This window comes from Crinia signifera, chromosome 1 (genome assembly GCF_055691185.1).
Source record: "Crinia signifera chromosome 1, ASM5569118v1, whole genome shotgun sequence".
Classification (NCBI taxonomy): Eukaryota; Metazoa; Chordata; class Amphibia; order Anura; family Myobatrachidae; genus Crinia; species Crinia signifera.
The window spans coordinates 72,299,664-72,323,941 of record NC_139217.1 but is presented as its reverse complement, the minus strand read 5'-3'; the positions used below and the strand labels follow the sequence as shown (position 1 = coordinate 72,323,941).

At 44.3% G+C, this 24,278-nt stretch overlaps 1 protein-coding gene across 2 annotated transcripts in view; it reads right to left on the bottom strand.

Annotated features, from left to right (window-relative positions):
- FAM184B (family with sequence similarity 184 member B) overlaps positions 1–23,959 on the bottom strand; it is a 102,984-nt gene extending 79,025 nt beyond the window's left edge. For both annotated transcript variants that reach the window (XM_083162251.1, XM_083162330.1), the window contains exon 1: positions 23,512–23,959. In XM_083162251.1, the coding sequence (XP_083018377.1) occupies positions 23,512–23,637 (126 nt within the window). In that variant the 5' untranslated portion in view covers positions 23,638–23,959. The remainder of the gene's footprint in view (positions 1–23,511) is intronic.
- Between the last annotated feature and the right edge of the window lie 319 nt (positions 23,960–24,278).

The window sequence follows — 24,278 nt, the reverse complement described above, 5'->3', positions numbered from 1 at the left end:
TTCCTGTAGTTGATCAAATTGTAAAAACCTACAGTACACATTGTTTAGTAATGCCAAAGCGGCATTATGCCACCACTGCATAATAGGTATAAGTGTGTCCTAAAGATGCCTCACAAAAAGATACCAGTCTAAAATATAGAACACATGCCACAGTATTAGAGAGTTGCTAGAAAATGCAAATGCTACTGTTCTTAATCTAGCGCAATACTCCATTATAGTATTTTGTTGCTTAACCCCTTGAGTGGTGGTGACAGGAGGGGGGGGGGGGGGTGGCTAGAGGTGGTGCACCACTGGCACGCACCTACTACATAGTGGTATGGAAATTTTCTGGGATACCCCCCAAGTAGTTAAACCCTTTCAGTGCCAACATCTCTGTCAGAAATGCGCAAAATGTTCACCAAAAATGCCAGCATCGCTCACATTTGTTATATAAATTAAAATAAAAAATGCAGTGTAAAGGAAAAAACATTATTTTTCCTATATAAAGATTATATTTACTACATCTTTCTCACACATGCCCAAACACAGAAGGTAGCGGATTAGCTTTTGAAGCTTTTGCTTTGAGCGGGCTCACTAGTACTGTATATGTGTGTTGACGTCTGCCCCCCTCCCCCCCAGTACGTGAATCCTGTGTTTGCCTCTGCAATGATTCATACTGTCTCTTGTTGTAATTTTTGCTCACTCAGCCTATTAGTCTGACATTTGTGTCATTTTTAAACAGTATAAAATACTTTCCTGTCTCCCTGAATTTACTGCACAGTTTCCATTTCAATATAATGAGCAGAATATGAAGCAAAACCACTTGTTAACTAGAGGGATGCAGATGACTATTCCTCATAGATTATTTGTAGTGTATTATAAAGAAATCATAACAACATACAGTATTAGCATGGTACAATGCCTTATAATTTAGCCTTCCACAATGGAGCGCACACTCTTTATACCAAATACTCATCATGGCGAGAAGGTTCCACATACTGTAGACCAACTAGGCACAAGCATAAGGTGACCACAATATAGCAAAGGTCTCATTTTAATTGTGTATATATAGCACAGGGTTGTCTACTTGTAAAGTCTCCTCTCCGGAGAGAGATCGGAGAGGAGACTGTCAGCAGCACTTTGGGGGGTGGGGCCTGATGTAGAGTTCATCAAGCCCTGCTCCCCAGTACTGCAAATTCCACAATTCACGAGTCTTTGAGGTGCTAAATGACGCAATTTGCATATTTCGCTTCTCCCCAGAGAATCTGGAAATTGCAGGAAATTAACGCTGCCACGGCGGAGGTGCGAAGGGGGAGGGGGCAACCCTGATATAGCGGAAAAAAGGTGTATGTGACTGAAAGTTTGCGCTTTAGCAGCTTTGAATGATCAGGGGACCCAATGGACTGACACCTACAGCCCTTGGCAAAGTGGAAAGGTATGGTTATGAGTCACCCGAAAGTTCAAAGCGCTATAATCAACAAAATTAAAATTGTGACAAGCAAATGTGACAAAAAATTGTGCTCGAGATGAAGGAAAGGTACTTCCCCTTCTAGGTATTCATATCCTCCAGGGCATAAATGTGTCCAGGACAGAGGTTTTTTTAAGGAAATGTCTCAGAGAAATGTTTGAGAGAGTCCAGTATCCGGTTGATGTTCCCGATGTGGGGAGATATAAGAAATGAAAACTTGTCAAGAATAAAGTCACACTGGTAATCCTATTATTATTGTATCTCGTTCTTTATCTGTACATCAGAATGGCGTACCCCACTCACACAAAAAAGATGCAACTAAAACATATAAAGGTTTCTTTTCCATATGGTAGTCAAGATCCTACAGGGGCATACCTCTACTCACATGTATGCATGGTGTTAAAAGCTCATAAAGGTATCTTTTATTGTAAACGTTTATATGAAGAGAGCGTACCCCTACTCACTCTCGATAGAGGAGGATAACTCTTATAAAGGTATCTTTACTTGACCGCAAAAATGAAGAACACATATGTAACACAATAAAAGTGTAAATCTGAAACAAATAATGTGCACTTATTAAAGAAACAGATAGCTTACCTGTAAGGCAATAAAGGAATAATAACTGTTGCTGTAAGAGTATTCTATACATAGATATGATCACCACACGGCATCTGCCACAGTCACTACGATTACAGTAATCCCCTTATCTGATGAACATTAAATACCAAACATAAAGCATTACATCTCCTGCTGGTATATTATACTGGGCTCTGCATTCTCTTCTCTAAATATATTGAAATATCTGGCACATTGCGTGAATCCTGTGTATATTCTGGGCATAAAGTTAGCACAAGAGACAGCGCGTCTCCTGTTTTATTCATAGTCTGTTTAAACATGTGAGAGACGCTGCAGTCGGCAGCTCTGTGATAGACCTCGGTGCGTCTGTGTACTTTCCACTCTGGGCTCGCTCAAGTGATCTGACCGCATAGCAACCTGCAAGTTAAACAGTTAAAAAAATATAAAGCACTTGAATAATTCCCACTATTCCCAAATGCACAAATAATACTACTGTAATTCGATGAATGCATTAGAATGGGCCTGATTCTGGCCTGAGATAGTGAAGCAAAATACAGCAAGGCACATACTGTAGCATCTATTCACATGCTGGGGCCATGGCCAGCAGCTCACAGAACACTGCACATGCCTCACAATGACCAAAACAGGAGGCGTGGCTCACGACTGTTTGAGGCATGGCCAGCAGCTCACAGAACACTGCACATGCCTCACAATGACCAAAACAGGAGGCGTGGCTCACGACTGTATGAGGCATGGCCAGCAGCTCACAGAACACTGCACATGCCTCACAATGACCAAAACAGGAGGCGTGGCTCACAACTGTTTGAGGCACGGCCAGCAGCTCACAGAACACTGCACATGCCTCACAATGACCAAAACAGGAGGCGTGGCTCACAACTGTTTGAGGCACGGCCAGCAGCTCACAGAGTACTGCACATGCCTCACTCAAAATGACCAAAACAAGAGGGGTGGTTCACAGCTGCATAAATACCGGGAAACCATGCCCCCTTTTGCTGAAGCCATGCCCCCTTTTTTTATGCACGCAGAAGTTCTGACTTGGCTCTATACCATACCTACCAACTGCACTCTTATTAGACACATTGTCCCACAAATGGGAGGTGGTAAATGGGTGGGTGCGGTGATCACCGCTGCTCTGCAGAGTAGCCGTCAATCGCTGAAAAAATGGCTTCCGAAAGTGCAGGGAGGGGAGTCAGGGGCAAAATTACGGAAGGGGGGGGGTCCCTTGTTCTCTTTCTCTGTTGTGTGTGTGTGTGTGTGTGGGGGGGGTGTCCCTTGTTCTCTGTTGTGTGTGTGTGTGGGCGGGGGGGGTTCCTTGTTCTCTGTTTGTGTGTGTGTGTGTGGGGGGTCCCTTGTTCTCTGTTGTGTGTGTGTGGGGGGGGGGGGGGGTCCCTTGTTCTCTGTTGTGTGTGTGTGTGTGGGGGGGGGTCCCTTGTTCTCTGTTGTGTGTGTGTGTGTGTGTGTGTGGGGGGGGGGGGGCTTGTTCTCTGTTTTGTGTGTGTGTGGGGGTCCATTGTTCTCTGTTGTGTGTGTGTGGGGGGGGGGGGGGGGCTTAGCTGGTGGGAAAAAGCAGGGTACCTGCCAACCTTTCTAGGGGTGGGGGAGTGCCACCCAACTTTTGGGAGCCGGAAAAGTAGGCAAGTACAGAGGTCCAACTTGCAGCCTTTACAGGTATGAGATGTTGTAGTAAAGCAAGATTGAGTATTATCAGGCAGGCAGAGAGGCTCTGTTTCCAGGATTGCAATCTATAGTGTACATTCACAGTTTGTTAAACCAGAATAATGAATCTCATATCCTTTAATATATATGTTACTACCTATATTGATGAATTTAGTTTTTAAATAAGTACAGATTGAAGTGCAACTGTTTCCAAAATGGTGTAATGGTTATTATTACTGCCACACAGTACTGTTGTGGGTTAAAAGCCCAGTACAAAGGGGCAATGGGAGCAGTGTGCTTAGTGATGTACTCCAGCACAGATTGCTCAGCACACATCACTGACACACATGCAATGCACCAGCAATCTGTGCTAACCACTGCTTTTTCCTATGAGCGCGCAATGGCGACATGCGGGACCTGCGTGTACACATGGAGCGATTCGCGTTTATTTTCTAAGCGATCTAGATAGATTGATTAGAAAACAGCCCAAAATGGATAAACTCTGATCTTGACCCTAACTGTGTGGAGTTTGTATATTCTCCCTGTGCTTGTCTAGATTTCATCCAGGCACTCTGGTTTCTTCCTAAAATCCAAAAAAACATACTGATAGGTTAATTGGCTCCCAATAAAAACTATTCCTAGTGCATGTGGAACAGAATATAGATTGTAACGCCCCCATCCACTATTGCAAGGTATCATATGCGTCCGGGAGGCAGGATCGCATACAATACATTGTATGCATTGTTTTGGCATCCGATGTATCCTATGCAATCCCAGTCATAGCTGTGGCATCCGATAGATCCTTAGTGCAGCAGGTCCGATTTCCGGCTCTGATGCGCACAGGAGAGCGCATCGGATTGAAATCAGAGACCAAACGCATCCGATTTGACACTTTTAATCCGATTTCTCTACTTGATCCATCAAACGGAGGAAAAGGTCAGAGTCGGACCAGTGGATGGGCACCTAAAGCTCCTCTGCAGCTGGGGCTCATGTGAGTGAAACATTACCTGTAAAGCGCTGCAGAATATATAATATATATGCACTATATAAATAACTAATAATTGTGGAATCGTTCCAATGATCTTATTTCTCAACGTGGAGGAACGGATGGCTCTGTATGCACCATCGGCTCTGTATGCACCATCGGCTCTGTATGCACCATCGGCTCTGTATGCACCATTAGCTCTGTATGCACCATCGGCTCTGTATGCACTATCACAGTACATTTAGAAACGTATGAATAAACCCATTATCCTTTTGCTGTTATTCTTCAATGTGCTTCTCGTTCAGCACGTAATAGTTGGCACAAACAATTCCCGACACTGGACAACGTATTATGGCCACTAATGGAACACTTAGCAAACGATTTTCGTGCTATCAAATTATTCCAGTGACTGAAGAGCAATGGAGTTTACATATTGGTGATCACACACAGATAAACAATCAGCAACACTCATTACAACAGAATTGCTCTGTGCGTGTGTGAGGCCTGTCCCGTCTCAGTACAGTTATTGTTATTAGCGTGATCTAATTGAGACACTTTAGAAGCCGTGTTTTGCTGTCTGTGAATGGCAGTAACAGCTGCTGTCCTGTCCCGGAGCAACTTGTACTTTAAAATAGAATCTTACACTGTAAATACTGGAACTTGCAAGTTAAGACACTGAGGAAGTAATAACTCTACAGTATTAGGTGGCGCATAACTATAAAGTGCAGTATAAGCGCTTTTCTAGTAGTGTAGTCTATGGGCTTTAGTAGCATATTTACCATAACTCGCGCTTATGGCCTGTAAATCGTATAACGTTGGCTACCGCCACTAGTTATTCTGTTGAATATGTTTCTCATCATCACCACATAAGTAAATACAGGGTACTTGTTTCCTAGCACGGCCACAATCGCGGGCATCAGGTGTCATTTTTAGTGGTATACGACGCAACCGACGCGATGCCCCCGATTTTCCCATTGAAATGCATTGAAAAAAGTAAAAATCGCGTCAGTCGCGTCGTATGCGGCTAAAAAAGCCTTAAATGGTCCAGACGCGATGCCCACGATTTCCCCATAGGAAACAATGTTAAATGGCTCAATGTACCCGCGATGCCCCCGATTTCTCATAGGGAACAATGTTAAATACCTCAATTTCACCAAATTATCATAGGGAACAATGGTAAATGGGCCAGAAAGCCCCAAAAACACCCCCGAACAGTGAAATGTCCCCCCAAAAGTACTTTACGCCACCCCACGATCAACCCGAACCCGAAACGTGGCGAGCGGCGGCGGTACGCGTCCTCCGACCTTTTCATACCCCCACTATCTATGTTGGCGTGGAGTTGAGAATAGAATAGTGTGGCGAGCGCAGCGAGCCACCGAGCCCGAAGCGTGGCGAGGGGACGCGGATACCTTCACAGGTAAACGCGTCCCTTCGCGGGCTTCACAGGTATCCGCGTCCCCTCGCGGGGCTCGCTGCACTCGCCACGTTTCGGGTTTGGTGGCTCGCTGCGCTCGCCACACTATTCTATTCTCAACTCCACGCCGACGTGGATAGTGGGGGTATGAAAAGGTCGGAGGACGCGTACCACCGCCCCTCGCGGGCCCGCTGCGCTCGCCACGCTTCGGGTTCGCGTTCATCTTGGGGTGGCGTAAAATACTTTTGGGGGGACATTTCACTGTTCAGGGGTGTTTTGGGGGGTTTATGGCCCATTTAACATTGTTCCCTATGATGATTTGGGTAAATTGACCCATTTAACATTGTTTCCTATGGGAAATCGGGGGCATCGCGGCTAAATTGAGGCATTTAACATTGTTCCCTATGGGGAAATCGCGGGCATCGCGTCGCGACCATCGCACCCGATTTTTTAGTGCTTGCGATGGCCGCGATGCCCCCGATTTTTCCTCACGATGCCCACGATCATGATCGTTGTGGCCGTGCTAGGAAACAAGTACCAAATACAGTACTGTATTATGCATTTATCAAACTCTGCACTGGGACAGCTCTATTCCTCTGATCCCCATTGCGGCCCAGCTTATGATAGCGCTGCATTACTGTCCTTACATTATACTGTATAGAAGTCTGTACACTGGCCCTTATTCTGGTTCACCCGCAAAGGCAAATTCCTTCTCAAATGGACAAAACCATGTGCACTGCAGGTGGGGCAGATGTAACTTGTGCAGAGAGAATTGGATTTGGGTGGGGTTTTACTTCAAAGTGAGATCTATATTGCAGTGTAGAAATAAAGCAGTCAGTATTTACCCTGCACAGAAACAAAATAACTCACCCAAATCTAATTCACTCTGCACAAGTTACATCTGCCCCACCTGCAGTGCACATGGTTTTGTCCATTTGAGAAGGAATTTGCCTTTGCGAGTGAACCAGAATAAGGGCCTCTATGTAGACAGGATGGGAGGGGGCTTGGAAGAGTAAGAACATTTTATTGTATTGATATCAGAGAAGTATATCTTAAGCTGGCCATACATCAGAACAATATCTCGTCTGAATGCACGATTACAACGGGTCATGCGATCGATTGTGCGCACATTATAAGGTATATCGGTGCAATGCGCGGTCCTGTGGGTCGGGAGGTTGCTCCACTGATCATACGGGCTGCACGTATGATCAGTCGGGCTAGCTTGCAGTCGAAAGCAGATCGCATGTGTCTTATAGCACATATTATCAATCTTCGATCATACGACATGCGAATGGTCTGCATCGTATGCAGGTTGTTCTAATGTATGGCCAGCTTTAGTGGCTTGTTTCGAATAAATCAAAAATAATTGACAGTAATGTAAAAGTAAATCTTAAATTATTTTAAATAAAAATACAAGTGTGGATTGTGTCCCTGAGGCTGAAATGATTGGCCTGGCACGTCTGTCCACGTATGGCTAAATGCTATAGCTTAGCACAGCGCTGTGCGGTAATAAACTAATGCATAACACAGGTCCTAGCTGTGCCTCTGTGACATGATAACAGCTTGCTTCTGCATGCATCATTGAGGTTAGATGGGGAGGGGTGAGCTGTGCGCAGAATGGGGTCTGCTTACCGGGACTCTCTGGGGAACAATCTACTGTACATCGAGCCCTCTGCGACTTGAATAACACTGAGAAATAACAGTGGCCGCCATCTGAATGTGGCGGTAACAAAAGTCAGCAATCTCTGAAAGTGGAATACTCAACCTATGGAAGTTGATGATGGTCAAGGTAGGGTAAGTCTCCCACTCACCAGCTGCTCTGCACAGTAGAGCATCAGTGAATAGATGCAATACAAACTATTCGTTACTATACAATATGGTAAAAGACTGGCGGCAGCCCATCAGCTTAGGAAGTGGTATGGCCCCTGCGTGACAAAAAAATGGATGTGTGATGAACGGACAGGTCATCAGAACATGAGTCGATGCCCCTTTTCATGTGGGAACCATTTTTTACAAACAGAATGCCCCGCTCACCTAGTATGAAATGTTGGGAGGTATGTGACGGCATGGACATATAACCTCAGTGCTCTTGTGTGCCGCAGCAGCCACCTTCCTAGATTCACTGGTGCATATACATTAGCTCCTGGAATGCTGCCAATCAGTCCCGTCTCCTACATCATCCCTGATCCATTCTTATAAACTATAAGGCACTTATGTAATTAAACTACAGAATTGCCCTCTCCCATGCTGGCAAACATTGGCTTCAATGTCACAGTCACATCCTAGTGGAAGAGCTTTCTCTGTGACCCTAGCATAGTAAGCACGGTTTCTGTATTCAGACTTATGGACTTCTACTGGAATCATTTCTAAATATGCCATTTAATCAATAGCTATAGAGATACTGTAAATTCACTACATAGGTAATAGGTCTGCTGAATCCCAATTCCAGGACAGGTCCACTCTTCCGACACTGTCCTGCTGTTCCACACAGGGGCCTCCAGGGGTGCTTATAGAAAGAAGGCTTGTGTGCAGACTCCATCTCTGTGCCCTCCTCTCTAGCCGGCAGCACTCTAGACTCTGGGCATTAATGTCACTAGAGGACCCTAGCGCTGTCCCAGTGTCTAATACGCTTGTGCCAAAATGCTGGGGAAATGGACACAGTGCCATTTTCTCTTTTATTTCTGCAGGACTGCTGCTGCAAACAAGGACTCCAGAGGGCAAATATTGAAAAGAAATAGATGACTGCGCAATTTTTGTGCCCCCTATTTTAAATATGCTTGTGGGGGCCACAGTGTCTTGCAGGTGCACAGTGGGGGGAGTCTGTGGGAGCCTTTGTTTACCACTGCTGTGCTTTGTTCCTGAATAGGACATCTAACCAGTGCAGTGAGTTGACCTGGGGTCTGCCCAACTGTTCGAGAAGTGCCCTTACCACCAAAATGTGAAAAACAGGGTCGTGTTGCAAGGCTGCGCCACTATTGGTGCCAAGTTGATGGCAGCAAAAGTTGGGAGGTACTGTATGTTATTGTGTCCATATGCTAATGTCATTAATAATTCTCATTGGCACCACGTCTTTCATCAATACCTGCTACCACCACTGAACAGATCACCATAAGGGGCATTCTCTCTGCACATTTTACATCTGCCCTCCTGCAGTGCACATGGTTTTGTCCATCTAAGAAGGATTTTGTCAGAAAGAGTGAACTAGAATAAGGCCCAAGGTTAGCACTTGGATTCTGTACTTTCTTTAGCATTATAAATATGACACAATGTAAAAGGCATGTAAAATAGATAAAAACAAAGATCAAACGTAGCATAAAGTTGTCAATTTTTTGTACATTCTTCTAACAATAAATCTGTAAAAAGTTAACATACATCATTTTAACACTCAAGAATTTAAATCATAGAACTTCCTGCTACAACCACATATCATTATAGCATGCCTGAAATTCTTTCTTAGCCACTTAGCTGGCCCATCTTTTTAAAAATGTTTTTTTTTTTTTTAAATGCAGTATACCATAAAAAGGGCAATTTTAATGGTACACTTTTAACCCTTTGAGTTTTAACCCTTTAAGGGAATTTGTCAAAATCGGTGTGAAAATTGGCAAGCAAACATTTTTTATTCAACATAATGACCTATAATATTAACCTTTATATAGAAAATATATTTTTCAACGTTACATTTATTTCTTTGAATTTATATAACAAATGTGAGCAACGCTGGCATTTTTAGACGAGATGTCACTCAAAAGGTTAATGAACTTTAAACACTTTTAAACTATTTAACCAGCATTTTAATTGTCCGCCGGCGTCCTGGGTTGATTAACCCGCGCCCCGGGACCTGCTTTGTTCAGCGCACTGAGCGCCACTGAGCGCAGCGGAGGCAGTTGGGAGGGGGGGGAATGAGCGGCCTGAGCCCTTCCAGAGGCTGGGGCCCAGGACTGCTGTACACACAGCACCCCCCTATTGGCGGCCCTGGTCCTGTGTGACGGAAAATGCCAGTGTTTAATCCTGTCTGCAGCATGAGCTTACAGATGCCCCCATCATCCCCATCTCAGGTGACTTAGACTTAGCGGGAACATGTATTTCCGAGTACTAGCAACATATTTATGCAGCGCTTCCAGCTTATACTCCCCTACAAAGTGTAATGGATGAAGAGCCAAGTTTACCTGCTCACTAGGCAGTGAATATACGCTACTTAGTGAGCAGTTCTGAATCAGGCCCACTGTGTCTGAGGGGTAGGTGTATGAAGCAGTGATAAGGGAGGAGAAGTGATAAAGTGCCTGGTACTTTATCACCGGCCAATCAGCTGCTGACTTTTAAGTTACAGGCTGGGTTTAAAAAGGGACAGTCAGGAGATGATTGGCCGATGATAAAGTACCAGGCACTTTATCACTTCTCCTCCCTTATCACTGCTTCATACATCTAACCCTCAGTTCCTTGTTTGTAAGTATATACTGTACTTTAGCAGTGCATCATCCATTACCAGTGTAAATGCTGTCTGCAAGAGTAAATCCCAATTCATACGATTCAGGTAGATAATTGTTTTGGTACTCTTTACCTAGCACGGCGACCATCGCGACCATCGAATGCACTAAAAAACGGGTGCGATGCGATGCCCGCGATGGCCGCGATTTCCCATAGGGACCAATGTTAAAAGTCAGATTGGTCGCGATTTTAGTGTTAAATGCCTCAATGCCCGCGATTTTTACATAGGAAACAATGTTAAATGGGCCACAGAGCCCTAATAGTCCCCCTGAAGTCTTAAATGGCCCCCACAAATTTTAACGCCACCCCACGATCAACGTTAACCCGAAGCGTGGCGAGCGCAGCGAGCCCGCGAGGGGCGGCGGTACGCGTCCTCCGACCTTTTCATACCCCCACTATCCACGTCGGCGTGGAGTTGAGAATAGAATAGTGTGGCGAGCCACCGAGCCCGAAGCGTGGCGAGCGCAGCGAGCCCCGCGAGGGGACGCGGATACCTTCACAGGTAAACACGTCCCCTCGCGGGCTTCACAGGTGTCCGCGTCGCCACGGACACCTGTGAAGCCCGCGAGGGGACGCGTATAACTGTGAAGGTATCCGCGTCCCCTCACCACGCTTCGGGCTCGGTGGCTCGCTGCGCTCGCCACACTATTCTATTCTCAACTCCACGCCGACGTGGATAGTGGGGGTATGAAAAGGTCGGAGGACGCGTACCGCCGCCCCTCGCGGGCTCGCTGCGCTCGCCACGCTTCGGGTTCACGTTGATCGTGGGGTGGCGTTAAAAATTGTGGGGGCCATTTAAGACTTCAGGGGGACTATTAGGGCTCTGTGGCCCATTTAACATTGTTTCCTATGTAAAAATCGCGACCAATCTGACTTTTAACATTGATCCCTATGGGAAAATCGCGGGCATCGCGTCGCACCCGTTTTTTTATGTACCCGCGATTTTTTACCCCCGACGCCCGCGATTGTAATCGCGGGCGCCGTTCTAGGTAAAGAGTACCATTTTTTTTTTTTCTCTCTCTGCCTTTAGGGAAAGTACAGCATCCAGACGTACACCAGAGACATCAGTCTGAAGGGAAAATGTTGTATTCTAATCTGGTGCCTGTAGCAGTCAGGATAGGAAAGGGAGCCATTGTCTCCTTGTCATACTCTAGATCACAGCTTCTCAAAGTTTTGCAGGTCTCCTCACAGAGGGTGGGATGTTCTAACATCCGCTGCCCATTTTCGCCCCCCCTTCGCCGGCCACCGCATTCTTAATAATCGCATATGCTCTAACATATGCGATTATTAAGGCAAGGGACAGCTCTTGCGATAAGAGCTGTCCCTTGCGATGCGGTGCCCGCACTGGACTTTCGGGTCAGAGACCCCGGAGTCTGTCTGAGCATGCGCAGAGTGATGGGAACGGCGGGGGGCATGCTGGGAGGGATCCGTGATGGATCCCTTACTGTAGCGCTGCGGTAAGAAGCCCATAGGCTTCCCATCCGCAGAACAAAAAGGACTAGAGGCCACCCTAAAAGGGTGAAGTTCTAGAAGGGGGGCGCTTTGACACAAGTGGCTTCTAAGCAGCTGCTGAGAACAGGTTAGTTACTCCTGTAAGAATGTAGTACAACAAGGAAAAAGAAAAAGGGTAGCAGCGCTGGGGAAATTAAAAACAATAAATTGGATGATCTTTACATATGAAAATATTTTACTAGAAAAATGTGACACAACATACAGTTAAAACAGCACATCTGAGTGTGCATAAATATAAAACACAAATGTCCTTGTATCCTGGTCAAATGAAAAGGTGACCAAATAATTGTCCTTCAAACATCTCCAGTGGTACGGTTATTTGTGCCAACTTGGGCCGACCACCAGGATACAAGGACATTTGGACATTCTCCACCTACCAACTGATCCGTCGCAATTTCTAACTGGAGTGGTAACTATCCATTATTTCCCCAACTCTGGGCATACTAGGACCGGACTCTTCACATTATCCCCCTATTGTGGTATTGAGGTTCCCTACGCCTTGCAATTGTGTTTTATATTTATGCACACTCAGATGTGCTGTTTTAACTGTATGTTGTGTCACATTTTTCTAGTAAAATATTTTCATATGTAAAGATCATCCAATTTATTGTTTTTAATTTCCCTAGCGCTGCTACTCTTTTTCTTTTTCCCATCCGCAGAGCTGACACTGCAGCGGGGCAACAGAGCATACAGAAATGCGGTAAAAACCACGATAACAGGGTTTTTATCGCATTTCTGCTTTAGAGAATCTCCCTCTATATCAAGTGAAATAATTAGCTCCACCTGTGGATTTTTTAAAATGTGTCAGTCAGTAATGAGTGCACCTACCGGGTGACCTGGAAAATGTGAACTGTGTTGGGGTCCTGAGGACCGAGTTTGAGAACCACTGCTCTAGATCTTTGAATATGGATTAATGGTGTGTACACACGGTCAGATGTGCCTTCCGATTTGATGTTCGATTCGATGTTTAGTTTGATTTTTATTTTTCCCCTTTTTTTTATTTTTTCTCTACTCCTGTCAGATCTGCTTTAAGATTTTCACTTTTTACCATAAGATTTACTATGTGATTTACTATGTGATTTACAATCAGATCGGACATCGGATCTGAAGGACATCGCAAGGCGCATACTATGTATGCGATCTCCTTCAGATTTCCACTAAAAAGTCTTGCCTGCCCTCTCTATTTACGATCCGATTTCAGAGGACACGGGAGCGCGCATCGCCCTCAAATCGGAGCCTGAAGCCCTAAAAAACATACAACCTACATCCGATTTATATCCGATTCCGATCCGATGTTGACTATATCGTCAACATCGGAAAAGAAATCGGACCGTGTGTACACACACTAACTCACAGACAGTGTCTAGGTAGACGGTCAACACTAAAAGATCTACATGCGCTAAGTCATCATTGACAAAAGCTGCACCAGGTCAACACTGACAACAAAAGATCAACATAGGAAAAAGGTTGACGCATGAAAAGGTTGACAATTTTTTTTAGTTTTTTGGATGTCAATGTCGACACCTGAGCAGGTGGACCGTTGACCTCCAATTCATGTAGCACATTCCCGCGCAAGGATTGCTCTGCTCGTTGTAATGGAGAAGGTGCCACTTTACGGTCGCACAATTAGAGTCCACTTGGATGGAAAAGCAAGGAAAAGTCCAAACAAATTGGAAAAATTGTGAAAACCTCATGTCAACCTTTTGTCAATATCAACCTAGTGGTGCCAACCTATTGACTGTCTACCTAGACACATACCTCCCAACATGTCCCTCTCCAGGAGGGACGCAATGCTCTGTTTCTGGACTTCCCCCCTTAATTTATGATTACTATCACCTGTGGTGAAACACCTTTCTTGTTCTTTAGCCTGTTTAAAACAGGTGATGGCAATCATAAATTAAGGGGGAAGTCCAGAAACAGAGCATTCTGTCCCTCCTGGAGAGGGTCATGTTGGGAGGTATGTAGACATTGTCTGTGAGCCATTGGAATGTGTTTTGCTCTGAAAATGATTCCAATTGCCAATATTTACCCAGCATGCAAAACCAGGACCAAAGCAAACACTAGAGGGCTCAGACTGTGATGGGCATACACAGAGCTCTGGAGAAACTACGTGGCAGCCATTTTTCGGGTGATTTCTACAAGGATGTTGCCTTCATCACTGGGCTCTAGATGTAAGTATTCAACTAATGGGCCCCATGCTGAGATATTCAGGATCGACTTTGGAGTTGTGTCCCGCAGTTTGAGAACCACTGGTCTAGGGTGTTCCTGGCTTTAGGCCTAGAACACAGACAAAGCATATTAAAGTGTGGCTATACTTCTTGGGAGGATAGTGGCATTGATATGGCAACAGGCATAGGATTCTGACCTACAAGCGTTCCAGGTGCAGCAGCGACTATGGGTTCCGTGCATATTGTGTAGGCAGATGGTGTGCAGAGAGAAGGCCAACTGAGCGAGTCTGACATCACATATATAACTTTGTCCTCTCAAAGTTATTATTTTTTTTTAGAAAACGAATGAAAATTAGTTATATACTTTGCAACAGGATACAAATCATACAGATATGCTTTGGCAGTAGGCTGAAGCCATTAATGAGCTTTCAGTAGTTGGCCAGACCTTAGTACATTTGGCAACTTGACAAGGTAATAAAATCCGAGATGTTGATTCCATTCTTCAATAGCAATTGCAGAATCCTTAATGCCCGAGCACTGCAATGTACTCGGGCTATGAAGACGCACCAGATACTGGAAGAGTATGCGTGATATTCATGTTGAATACTGCTAGGGGAGGAAGGGGAGCTTCTCCCCAGACTGCAGCAGTTGCCTGTTCCTGCAAAGCCATAGATTAATCCTTGCTGCAGAGGGTACTATGAAATGATGGGTTTGTTTTTATTGTTGAAACCCAGTACTAGAGTCGGCATACTCCTAGCCCTGCTGGACAGGGATGAATTTAGGGGTCATGCCGCCCCTAGGCACAACATTATTGGCTGCCCCTCATTAGAACCATAACTAGAGTGATGTGGATGGTGCGCAGCATAAAGTGCATGTACCCTATAGGTTCAATCATCCACATCCACTTGGGATTCCCGTCGCAGCCACCCGTGATCCGCCAGCTGCTGTGTACCGCCCAATACACTTAGGGGCACTCCCTCTACCCACACGCCATTCGCCATAACCTCAAACATCTGGAGAGCAAAAACCAGTTCAAATTCGAACAGAGGGCATGGCCACAGGTAAAGAGGGCATGGCCCCACCCCTTTTCCTATACTTATAATGGGCAGTTAGAGACCCCAAAAAAGGCACAGGCCATAAAAAAAGGGTAACGGTAAAAGGGAGGGTATGCATTTGCAGAGTTCTGCAGTATGGCAAATTCCTTCTCAAATGGACAAAACCATGTGCACTGCAGGGAGGCGGATGTAAAATGTGCAGAGATAATTTGATTTGGGTGAGTTATTTTGTTTCTGTGCATGAAAAATACTGACTGCTCTATTTTTACACTGCAATATAGATCTCACTTTGAAGTAAAACCCCACCCAAATCTAATTCTCTTTGCACAAGTTACATCTGCCCCACCTGCAGTGCATATGGTTTTGTCCATTTGTAAAGGAATTTGCCTTTGCGAGTGAAACAGAATAAGGGCCTATGTCAAAGCTACGGAACACCCCACTGTCCATCTGAGAGCCATCTTCAGCGATTCCTACTTCTGAATTTAAAAGGACAATGGGGTAGATGTATTAAGCCTGGTGAAAAGATAAAGTGGAAGGAGATAACGCATCAGCCAATTAGCTCCCAACTGTCATATTTCAAACATAGCTGATTGGTTGGTGTGCTATCTCCTTCCACTTTATCTCCAGTTTATCTCTTCTAAAAAAGTGTTGTTGTTTTTTTTACAAGCTTAGTAATTTTTTTCTTTTTCGTACTTTTTCTTATTAATATTAATATGATGATTATCATTATCGTTTATGATAATAATAATAATAATAATAATAATAATAATAATAAATAAATGTACCCACAGCCAAAATAACTCTGTGATACCTCTAAAAATTCCCTTTTTATTTTTTTCTAGAACATACAGTATTTGTTCAAATGATTTTATGATAACAATTGTAGTTTACAAGTATTTATCCGGAATTGCAAGTGAGAGCAGCAATCTTAATGCCCCTTTCCCACTGCAGCTAAAAAACGGTAAATTGCCGATTTTCAGCGCAATTTACCGTTTTAAGGCTGCAGTGGGAAAGTGCCAGAGTTGAAATACCGTTTAAAATTAAATGGTATTTCAACCCGTTTTTAAAGCAGAGTCCTACACACTAAAATAACGTTTAAGAGGCAGTGGGAATGCCACTTAAACGTTATTTAGCCTCCAGGCAGTCCCAGTGCCTGATGAGAACTAGTAGTTCTCACTTTGTGCATGTGTAATGAGTGCACGTGCATAATAATGAGCCACTCATTACATATGCACATATGTAATGAGCGGCTCATTATCATGCACGTGCACTCATTACATATGCGCAAAGTGAGAACTACTAGTTCTCATCAGGCACTGGTACTGCCTGGACCCCGCATGGACCCCCGCTGCCTCCCCACTGCCATGCATCCCCGTGCAGGTAAGTACAAGGGTAGGGGAGGTGGGGGCACAGGGCAGGTACGGGGGGTTAGGCACTCTTTACACTTGGGGGGGGGGGTTAGGCACTCTTTACACTGGGGGGGGGGTGTTAGGCACTCTACATTTTACACGGTTCACTGCAAAGGGAATGGTACTTAAATGGTATTTAAAACGGTAATCTGCTGCAGTGGGAATGCTAATACCGTTTTAAATACCATTTAAGATTACCAGTACTTTAAACTGGTCTGCAGTGGGAAAGCAGCATTACATTGAGGTCGGTCAGTACTTGAGAAGTGATATAATACACACTAGTGTAACTTCGCATTGGTTACAAAGCTTACCAGTAATGTCTGCCTTCCAGCCACTCTTTACACTTATTATTCCAGGCTCGTCTGTGAAGTGTATATAAACCAAGATTCCATACAAATACGCTGTCACATAGTTATTGTTATTGTTAATGAAGGCTCCAGGGCTGAATAAAACTACAGATAAGTCAATGCATGTCAGGAGCATTGTATAAAATGTCTCACTTGAGACAAACTACTGTGTCACACAACGCACACAAACAGAGAATTAATTACATGAAATCCACAGCAAAAATAAAGTTTGCATAATAGAGTGACTAGGCGCCATTATGGATGATGTATGCATCAAGTGCCCGATCATTTTAGAAAAGTGAAATAGAAATGGGTGCACTAGATACTATATACTGTGTATATGGTTTGTTGTTTGGCTTCCAAATTAAAGAACAATAGGAAGCAGCCAATTTGTCAGACCTAATAATGGAATAATAACTCAAGGTACTGTAGGTGTGTAAATGGGAGACACTATGGGGGACTGTATGAGCAGGAGGTGCAGTTGCTATGGAGACCAGTGATGTGGAATGACCTGGAAATGTAAAAACTGAAATACTTTGTAATCCTTTTTAAAAAATAGTAACCAAATTAACATTTAACAATTGATTACTAATTAGCTTTTTGTTAAATGGATGTTGTTGTTGGCATGGGATATGCACCAGCTATGTATCGCTGTTTTATACTTTATAAAAAAAGATATGGCTTATTTTCTTATAAACAGCATCAGCAGTCCCGAGAGGGTAGAGGTGCAAAGTGCACGGTCTTTGTGGAGGCCATGACTAATGTAGGGTACACACCACGACGACCCGCTCACGATGCACATCGTGAGCGGGTCGTCAGTGTCTTGTCCGACCCGCTCACGGTGACGCGGGGGGGCACGACTGCAGCAGGTAGGATCTGAATAATGACCAACCGACCAGCGGGGCCGCGCATCGGATCGGGATCGGACCAGAACAGGGAAAAAAAGGGACCAATCGACATCCAATTGGTCGGAATTGAATCTAGATTGAGGGGATCAGGCCCTAGTCATCCTGGTGCGTACCAGGCATAAAGGGGAGGCTCAGCCAAGTCTCCAAGATGGTCCCCTCATCAAAACCATGTGCACTGCGGGGGGGGGGGGTGCAGTGCACATGGTTTTGATGTGGGGGCCATCTTGGAGACTTGGCTGAGCCTCACCCAAATCTAAATCTCTCTGCACATGTTACATCTGCCCCAACTGCAGTGCACATGGTTTTGTCCATTTGAGAATGAATTTGCCTTTGCGAGTGAACCAGAATAAGGGCCATGTTGTAGTTGCAATACAAACATTCCAGTGTTATCCAGAATAATGTATTTCTCTGTAGACAACTATTAATCCTTGCTATCAAATACATCTTATATACATTTATAAGAATGAATTGTAACATCCAAGTGTCCAATTATGCCTGCTGCATATGGGATAATATATGTAGTTTGATTAGTAAAAGTAGTAGCATCTTAATATTACTGCAAAACATACAGCATAGGAGACAACCCAGTTACTAAGCCCTAAATCCCAGGAAATGTCACTTCATATACTCTCCTGACTTCAGCTCAGTTCTCACCTCAGGCTCACACTGACTGCAGCACTTCGACATACACATAAGCACAAGATCGGAATCCCTCTGAGATTCTATGAGATGAGATCATGTTACTCACAGACAGATGATTTCATTCATGTCTGCTGGTCTCATGAGGAAATCTTGGGTTCCATGCTCCGTGCATGCAGGTGTAGGATGTGCGCTAAATGACACAGGTGACTCTCAGGTAAGATTAAAATAATTTATTATAATCTTACAAATATTAGCACTCATACATTGTTCCACGAGATCTGCTAACAGGTCATGTTTTCCAGAGCACCTAGCTGGGACACAGAGGTAGTCATTGCTGACTGTCACATTTTTAAACCTGTGCTGCATGCTAGAAAGATCAGCAAGATCGCTCAGCAAAACAGTGATGTGTCAGCACTTGGTGCTGTGCGATCTGTCAGTGCCGGTGTTCTCAGGTGAGAACACTGGCCCTGGTGATTAACTAGATTTATCCAGCATGCTGGATATTAATCGCTGGTGATAGTGACGCACAGGTCCGTGCATCGCTATGCCCCTACACACAGAGCGATGTAGGGGCATTTTCTATGCCATCCAGTGAGGTCACTTAGAAAATGCCCCTAAATCGCTACGTGTGTAGGCCCCATAGCTGACACATTCTACAGATCCACAGGTGACCTGGAAAACATGAACTGTTGGTAGATCTTGAGGACTGGTTTGGACAGCCCTGATCTACAGTATATGCTATATCACCAAGGGCTATAAATGAGGAAGGGGGTCCCTGTGTAGTGTTCGTCTGGGCCTCCTCCTTTCTTGCTGCAGTGCAGGTGTCTGGGAAAATGGCACGACAGCTGGCATATGTGCAAAATACCGGGAAAATGTCCGCCACCATTATATCATACTTCTATTTTTATGTGTTTAGGAAGACATTGGTGCTGATAATGTAGGGGGTGTACATGCACACTGACCTCACCCACACAGCACTGGTCACACCCCTTCGGCTTCTCATTTTTAGTGCCAGGCCTATGTAGCGTTTAACCCCCCCCCCCATTCTCTCCCCACTCCCCCCATTCTCGTTAGTGGACCCCAGCACATTGTGAATGACAAGTGGATAATGCAAGCTGCCCAGCAATGTCACCGGTGTCACCTTCTCAGATTGAGGCCTATGGTGCGGTCTGCTGAAGTCAGAGACCACTACGGCACATACTTGCTCCTTCAGAGAGGCCCTAACCAAGGCGGGTTAGCCAAGATGGGTGCTGTCTGTACGTCTGCACATCCACTGCCTCATCTTGTCACTGTGTTACAGCGCCAAAGGGGAGCACCAGATTTGTTCCAGAGTGACCCTGCCTTACCTCTTATTCCATCCTGCCACAACCCCCACTCCCCTAGTGATGCCGCTGTTGTCTGGGAATAACGTCACAGTATTAAAAGAGGAAGTGTCAACCTGAAGCTGATTGTATTTGTTTGAAGAATTAAGATAAGTATAGCTAATGCTGTGTACACACGGGGTAATATGATTGCTGGGGATATATTGCTAGCAATATATCCCCAGCAATCATATTGCTCCGTGTTTCCATTTCATCAGCAATGAAAAGGAGACACTGCTACAGGGCGGAGGGGGAGCGCAGCAGCTGCAGACGCTGCTGCTGTCACTTTGATGGGAGGAGGGAGGGAGCAGCGGCACGGGGCTGGGGAGATCAACGCTGATCTCCCCGGCGCTGACCTCCCGGCACAGCGATCGCCGGGGAAAGCCGCGACCATTAGGCAGCGCACACGGGAGCGCGCAGCTGGCGATTTAGCGCTCCAAATCACTGGGAATATGGTCGCTCAGCGACCATATTCCCAGTGATTTTACATGAAATTGCACCCGTGTGTACTCACCTTAAGAATTGTCTGTAATGTACCTTCATTTTTCTACATGTAACATTTAACAAATAGTGATACACATAGGAGATAAATCCCTTCTGTAAAAACATACTTCTCAGAAGTAAATTAAATGCATTACAAACAAAGATGTAAAAATTCTAAAATGAACCTTTTTATATCCCATACAGCAGTGTGACGTCTTTGGTCCTGCTAGGAGGGCGAGTCAGCCACATAACTGTTATCAGCGGCTTTCAATTAAGTGATTCAAACTTGCAGGAGAAGAGAGGTGCCCCCTTGGGAGCAGGAGCCCAGCGGCCGATGACTCCATTGCCTACCAGTCTCCCATACAACATAAATGCGATAAAAAATAAATAAATAAAAGTTCATGACCACGGGGGAAGGTGATGGTGGAGGGGTAATAAGTCAATTGCTAATTAGCTGTATGTTATTCTGCACAGTCTGTTCTTTGAAGATAAATTTATGCAGTTCTGTCAAAACAATGTTTGTGCAATCAAGTTAATTTCCAATACAATGACATTCATTTTCACGTCACTGTTCTGTATAAATGTCACGCGGGGACTTGGCATTACTAAGTAAAGCTTTTTATAAAGAACGCACAGGTGAATTTAAATGAGATTTATAATATAACAAAAAGAAGATTTTGAGCAAAAGTGGTTTCATTCGGAGCTGTTCTTATACCTGCTGCCTGCTCACAGTGAGGGGGCCTGATGCTGAATTGGCAGGATGCCCATTTGCTTAGAATAAACTCACAAATGTATATATGTATATAAGTGATCAGGACAGACCTCCCAGAGAGACAGGCCCTCATTTCTGGGATTATCTATCCTAAGTAAGGGCAGTTGGAAGGTACGAATGGTTTTAACCACCTGCTATCTGCTTCTGATTGGCTGCTTAGGAATTAACATCTGAAGCTGATAGGTGCTTTCTTCTTTTGTAGTGAGCGGTGCCTGGTTAACATGAGGGTAGCCAGGTTAGTCGCCCAGGGGCCTCCACACACACAGGGTGCCCCCCACCACACACACAACTATACCGTCAGCACAAGTGGCATTATTACATGCGTACAGGGTTGGTTTTTGTGTTTTGCTACTTTCGGATGTGAGAAAAATATGAAATGTATTATACGCAATTATTATTATTATTTTTTAGAACAAACCAATTATTAACGTCAATCTTGTCATCAAAATAAATGTTAACAAACTTTCCATGTCCTGATGACCTTGCTGAGTGTAAGGGCATCTGGGTGTTGTGTGCGCATTGGTTAATGCAGCTTTTTGACCATAAAGTATGTCCAACGTGTGCCCAGCCTGGCATCAGGGGCACTTTGCTATACACAGAGAAAGCCAATGATCAAAGCCGCCATTGTATCAGATAGCATCGTTCAGCTCCTAAAAAAACTTAGATGGGGATTAGGTATGAACTGGAACTGTCTGGACCCAAGAACGGTCGTTTATCCTAACATTATACCCATATAGGTGGGACAGTCCTTATTTGACAGGACTGTCGCTCTGTCCCAGAGATACGGTATTTTGTCCCAAATCCAGGATAACTGATTGGTGTGCTCTGGTGATGACCCCTGCAATACAGCTCATATGTATGTCATTGAGGAGGTGTTTTTAGAAAAAGGGGGTACACTTCATCATGATGTGACCACACCCACACATAGCGTGGCCATGCACCGTACCCCAATTGCCTGATTCTGTATATCTAAAAAGTGTGATGTATTTAATACCCCTACCCCAACAAAAATAAATATTGTAGAAAGTTAACTCTTATCATGTTCATATAGGAGCAGAACGGTTACAATCTGAGGATGAGGATGCTGTATTCACATGGGGGAAAAAAACACTGTTATATATATATATATATATATATATATATATATATATATATATATGTTGTTTATGTCTAATTCTCCAATCCATTACCAATGATGTGACAATGCAAATAATGTAAGCTGCAATGGAGTTCCGGAAATAAATGAATCCCTGGGATGGAGTAGAGGCATTGCAGATATTCAGAAAGAAAAGGATCACAGTAAATACTCTCTGGGGGAAGTGTCTCTTTTGATATGATGTCCTGTAAGATTCTGTACACAGTATCCGGATGAAACGGGACAATGCATTGTAATGATGTTCATTGATTAACCTTCTTTATTTGTAGAAAACTCACATATAGACGCAGTTAGACCCCAAAACTACCTCTATCCATGAGGCTGCCCACTGTAATGCTGTTACTCACTGAAGCAGCTGATGTACAAGTATGTGCAGTCCATGTAAGTATTAGTCACAGCAGCCTGTTAGACATACGTAGATTATTTCTCCAGGTACTGTGACGCTGCTGAGTATATAGTAGGACATGAAACGATTTCTCAAACCCTTATCACAATTGATGATTGCATGACATATTAAACAGTATTGTTGGGGTATATATATATATATATATATATATATATATATATATATATATATATATATATATATATATATATGATTCTGCTGCACTGCACCATTCCAAATGTTAATATTAATAATAATAATGCTAATAATAATAATAATACATGGTATTATGTTTCATGTTGGAAGCTATTTTCCATATCCCGGCAGTATAGAATATACTGTATACACAGGATACACAGGGGACATCTGCTAATAACAGTGATACAATATCTAAGGCCAGTAGAGAGCAAATTACAAATTACTGGACAGGACAAGTTTCTTATCTTACATTCAGTTCTCCTCTGTCACCTGTTCCATAGGGTACGGGGTTCCATATTTATGCCTGAGTAAAATACACATGAATATAAATAGAGGAGCCGGTGAGATAATAACACCACCATGCCATGAATATGTAAGTGTTATTTTAGACATAATTCTAGACTGTCATTTACAGCTTCAAGAGTTACCCCTGTAACAATATTTCAGATAACCTGCGCCACCTTGTAGCTGGCATCTAGCACAGTGTATCAGCTGCATCATGGGATGGGATGCCAGTGCATTGTATCCTACCTTGGTCAGCTGTGCAATCTTCTTACACATCTTCACATGCAGTTCCTGGGTGTATTCCTCTGCTAGCAATGGGCTACATCTTGAACCATTGAAGGTGCCTGCTTGGTGATTTTTCCCCGAGGCCATTCTGCTGGGTAGTAGAGCAGCAAGTGGGTGCAGTCAGTGTAGTGCAAGGCAGTGGCCACACAGGCGAGGCAGCCGGAGCCCCAGCAGCCCCTCTCCCTGTAACTGCAGATGTCCTGATCCTTCTCAATGCAGCCAGGCTCTTGGTGCATGTGCCGCCGCTGCTGCTGCTGCTGCTGTATATATGACTGCCTTCCTTATAAAGCTGGCAGGGAGAGGCCAGGAATTCATCTCAGCAGCATTACATTTCTGCTAGCAGAGACTACTGAGCTAGTGCTGAGCCAGACGCAGGGACGTTCTCCAATGAGCACTCTGATATACAGACTGCTTCCTTCACATAGACAGCATGCAGCATCAGTGATGGATAGCAGGACATGAGGACAGGAGTCTTATCCTAATGAGTTATACAACAGGCTGTAAATCTATCTATCTATCTATCTATCTATCGATCTATCGATCTTATATGTATGTATGTCTATTTTTTTTTTATCATTTTAAATACATGGTTTCTGGAGAAATATAAACAACTCAATAAACTGATCAGGGCTGATGCATTCAGGTCTCTTTATTTATACTTTTACTACATTTTGTGAATAGCGAATCAGTTAGCTGACTGCATTGGGTCACTGCCAGTTACAGTAAAG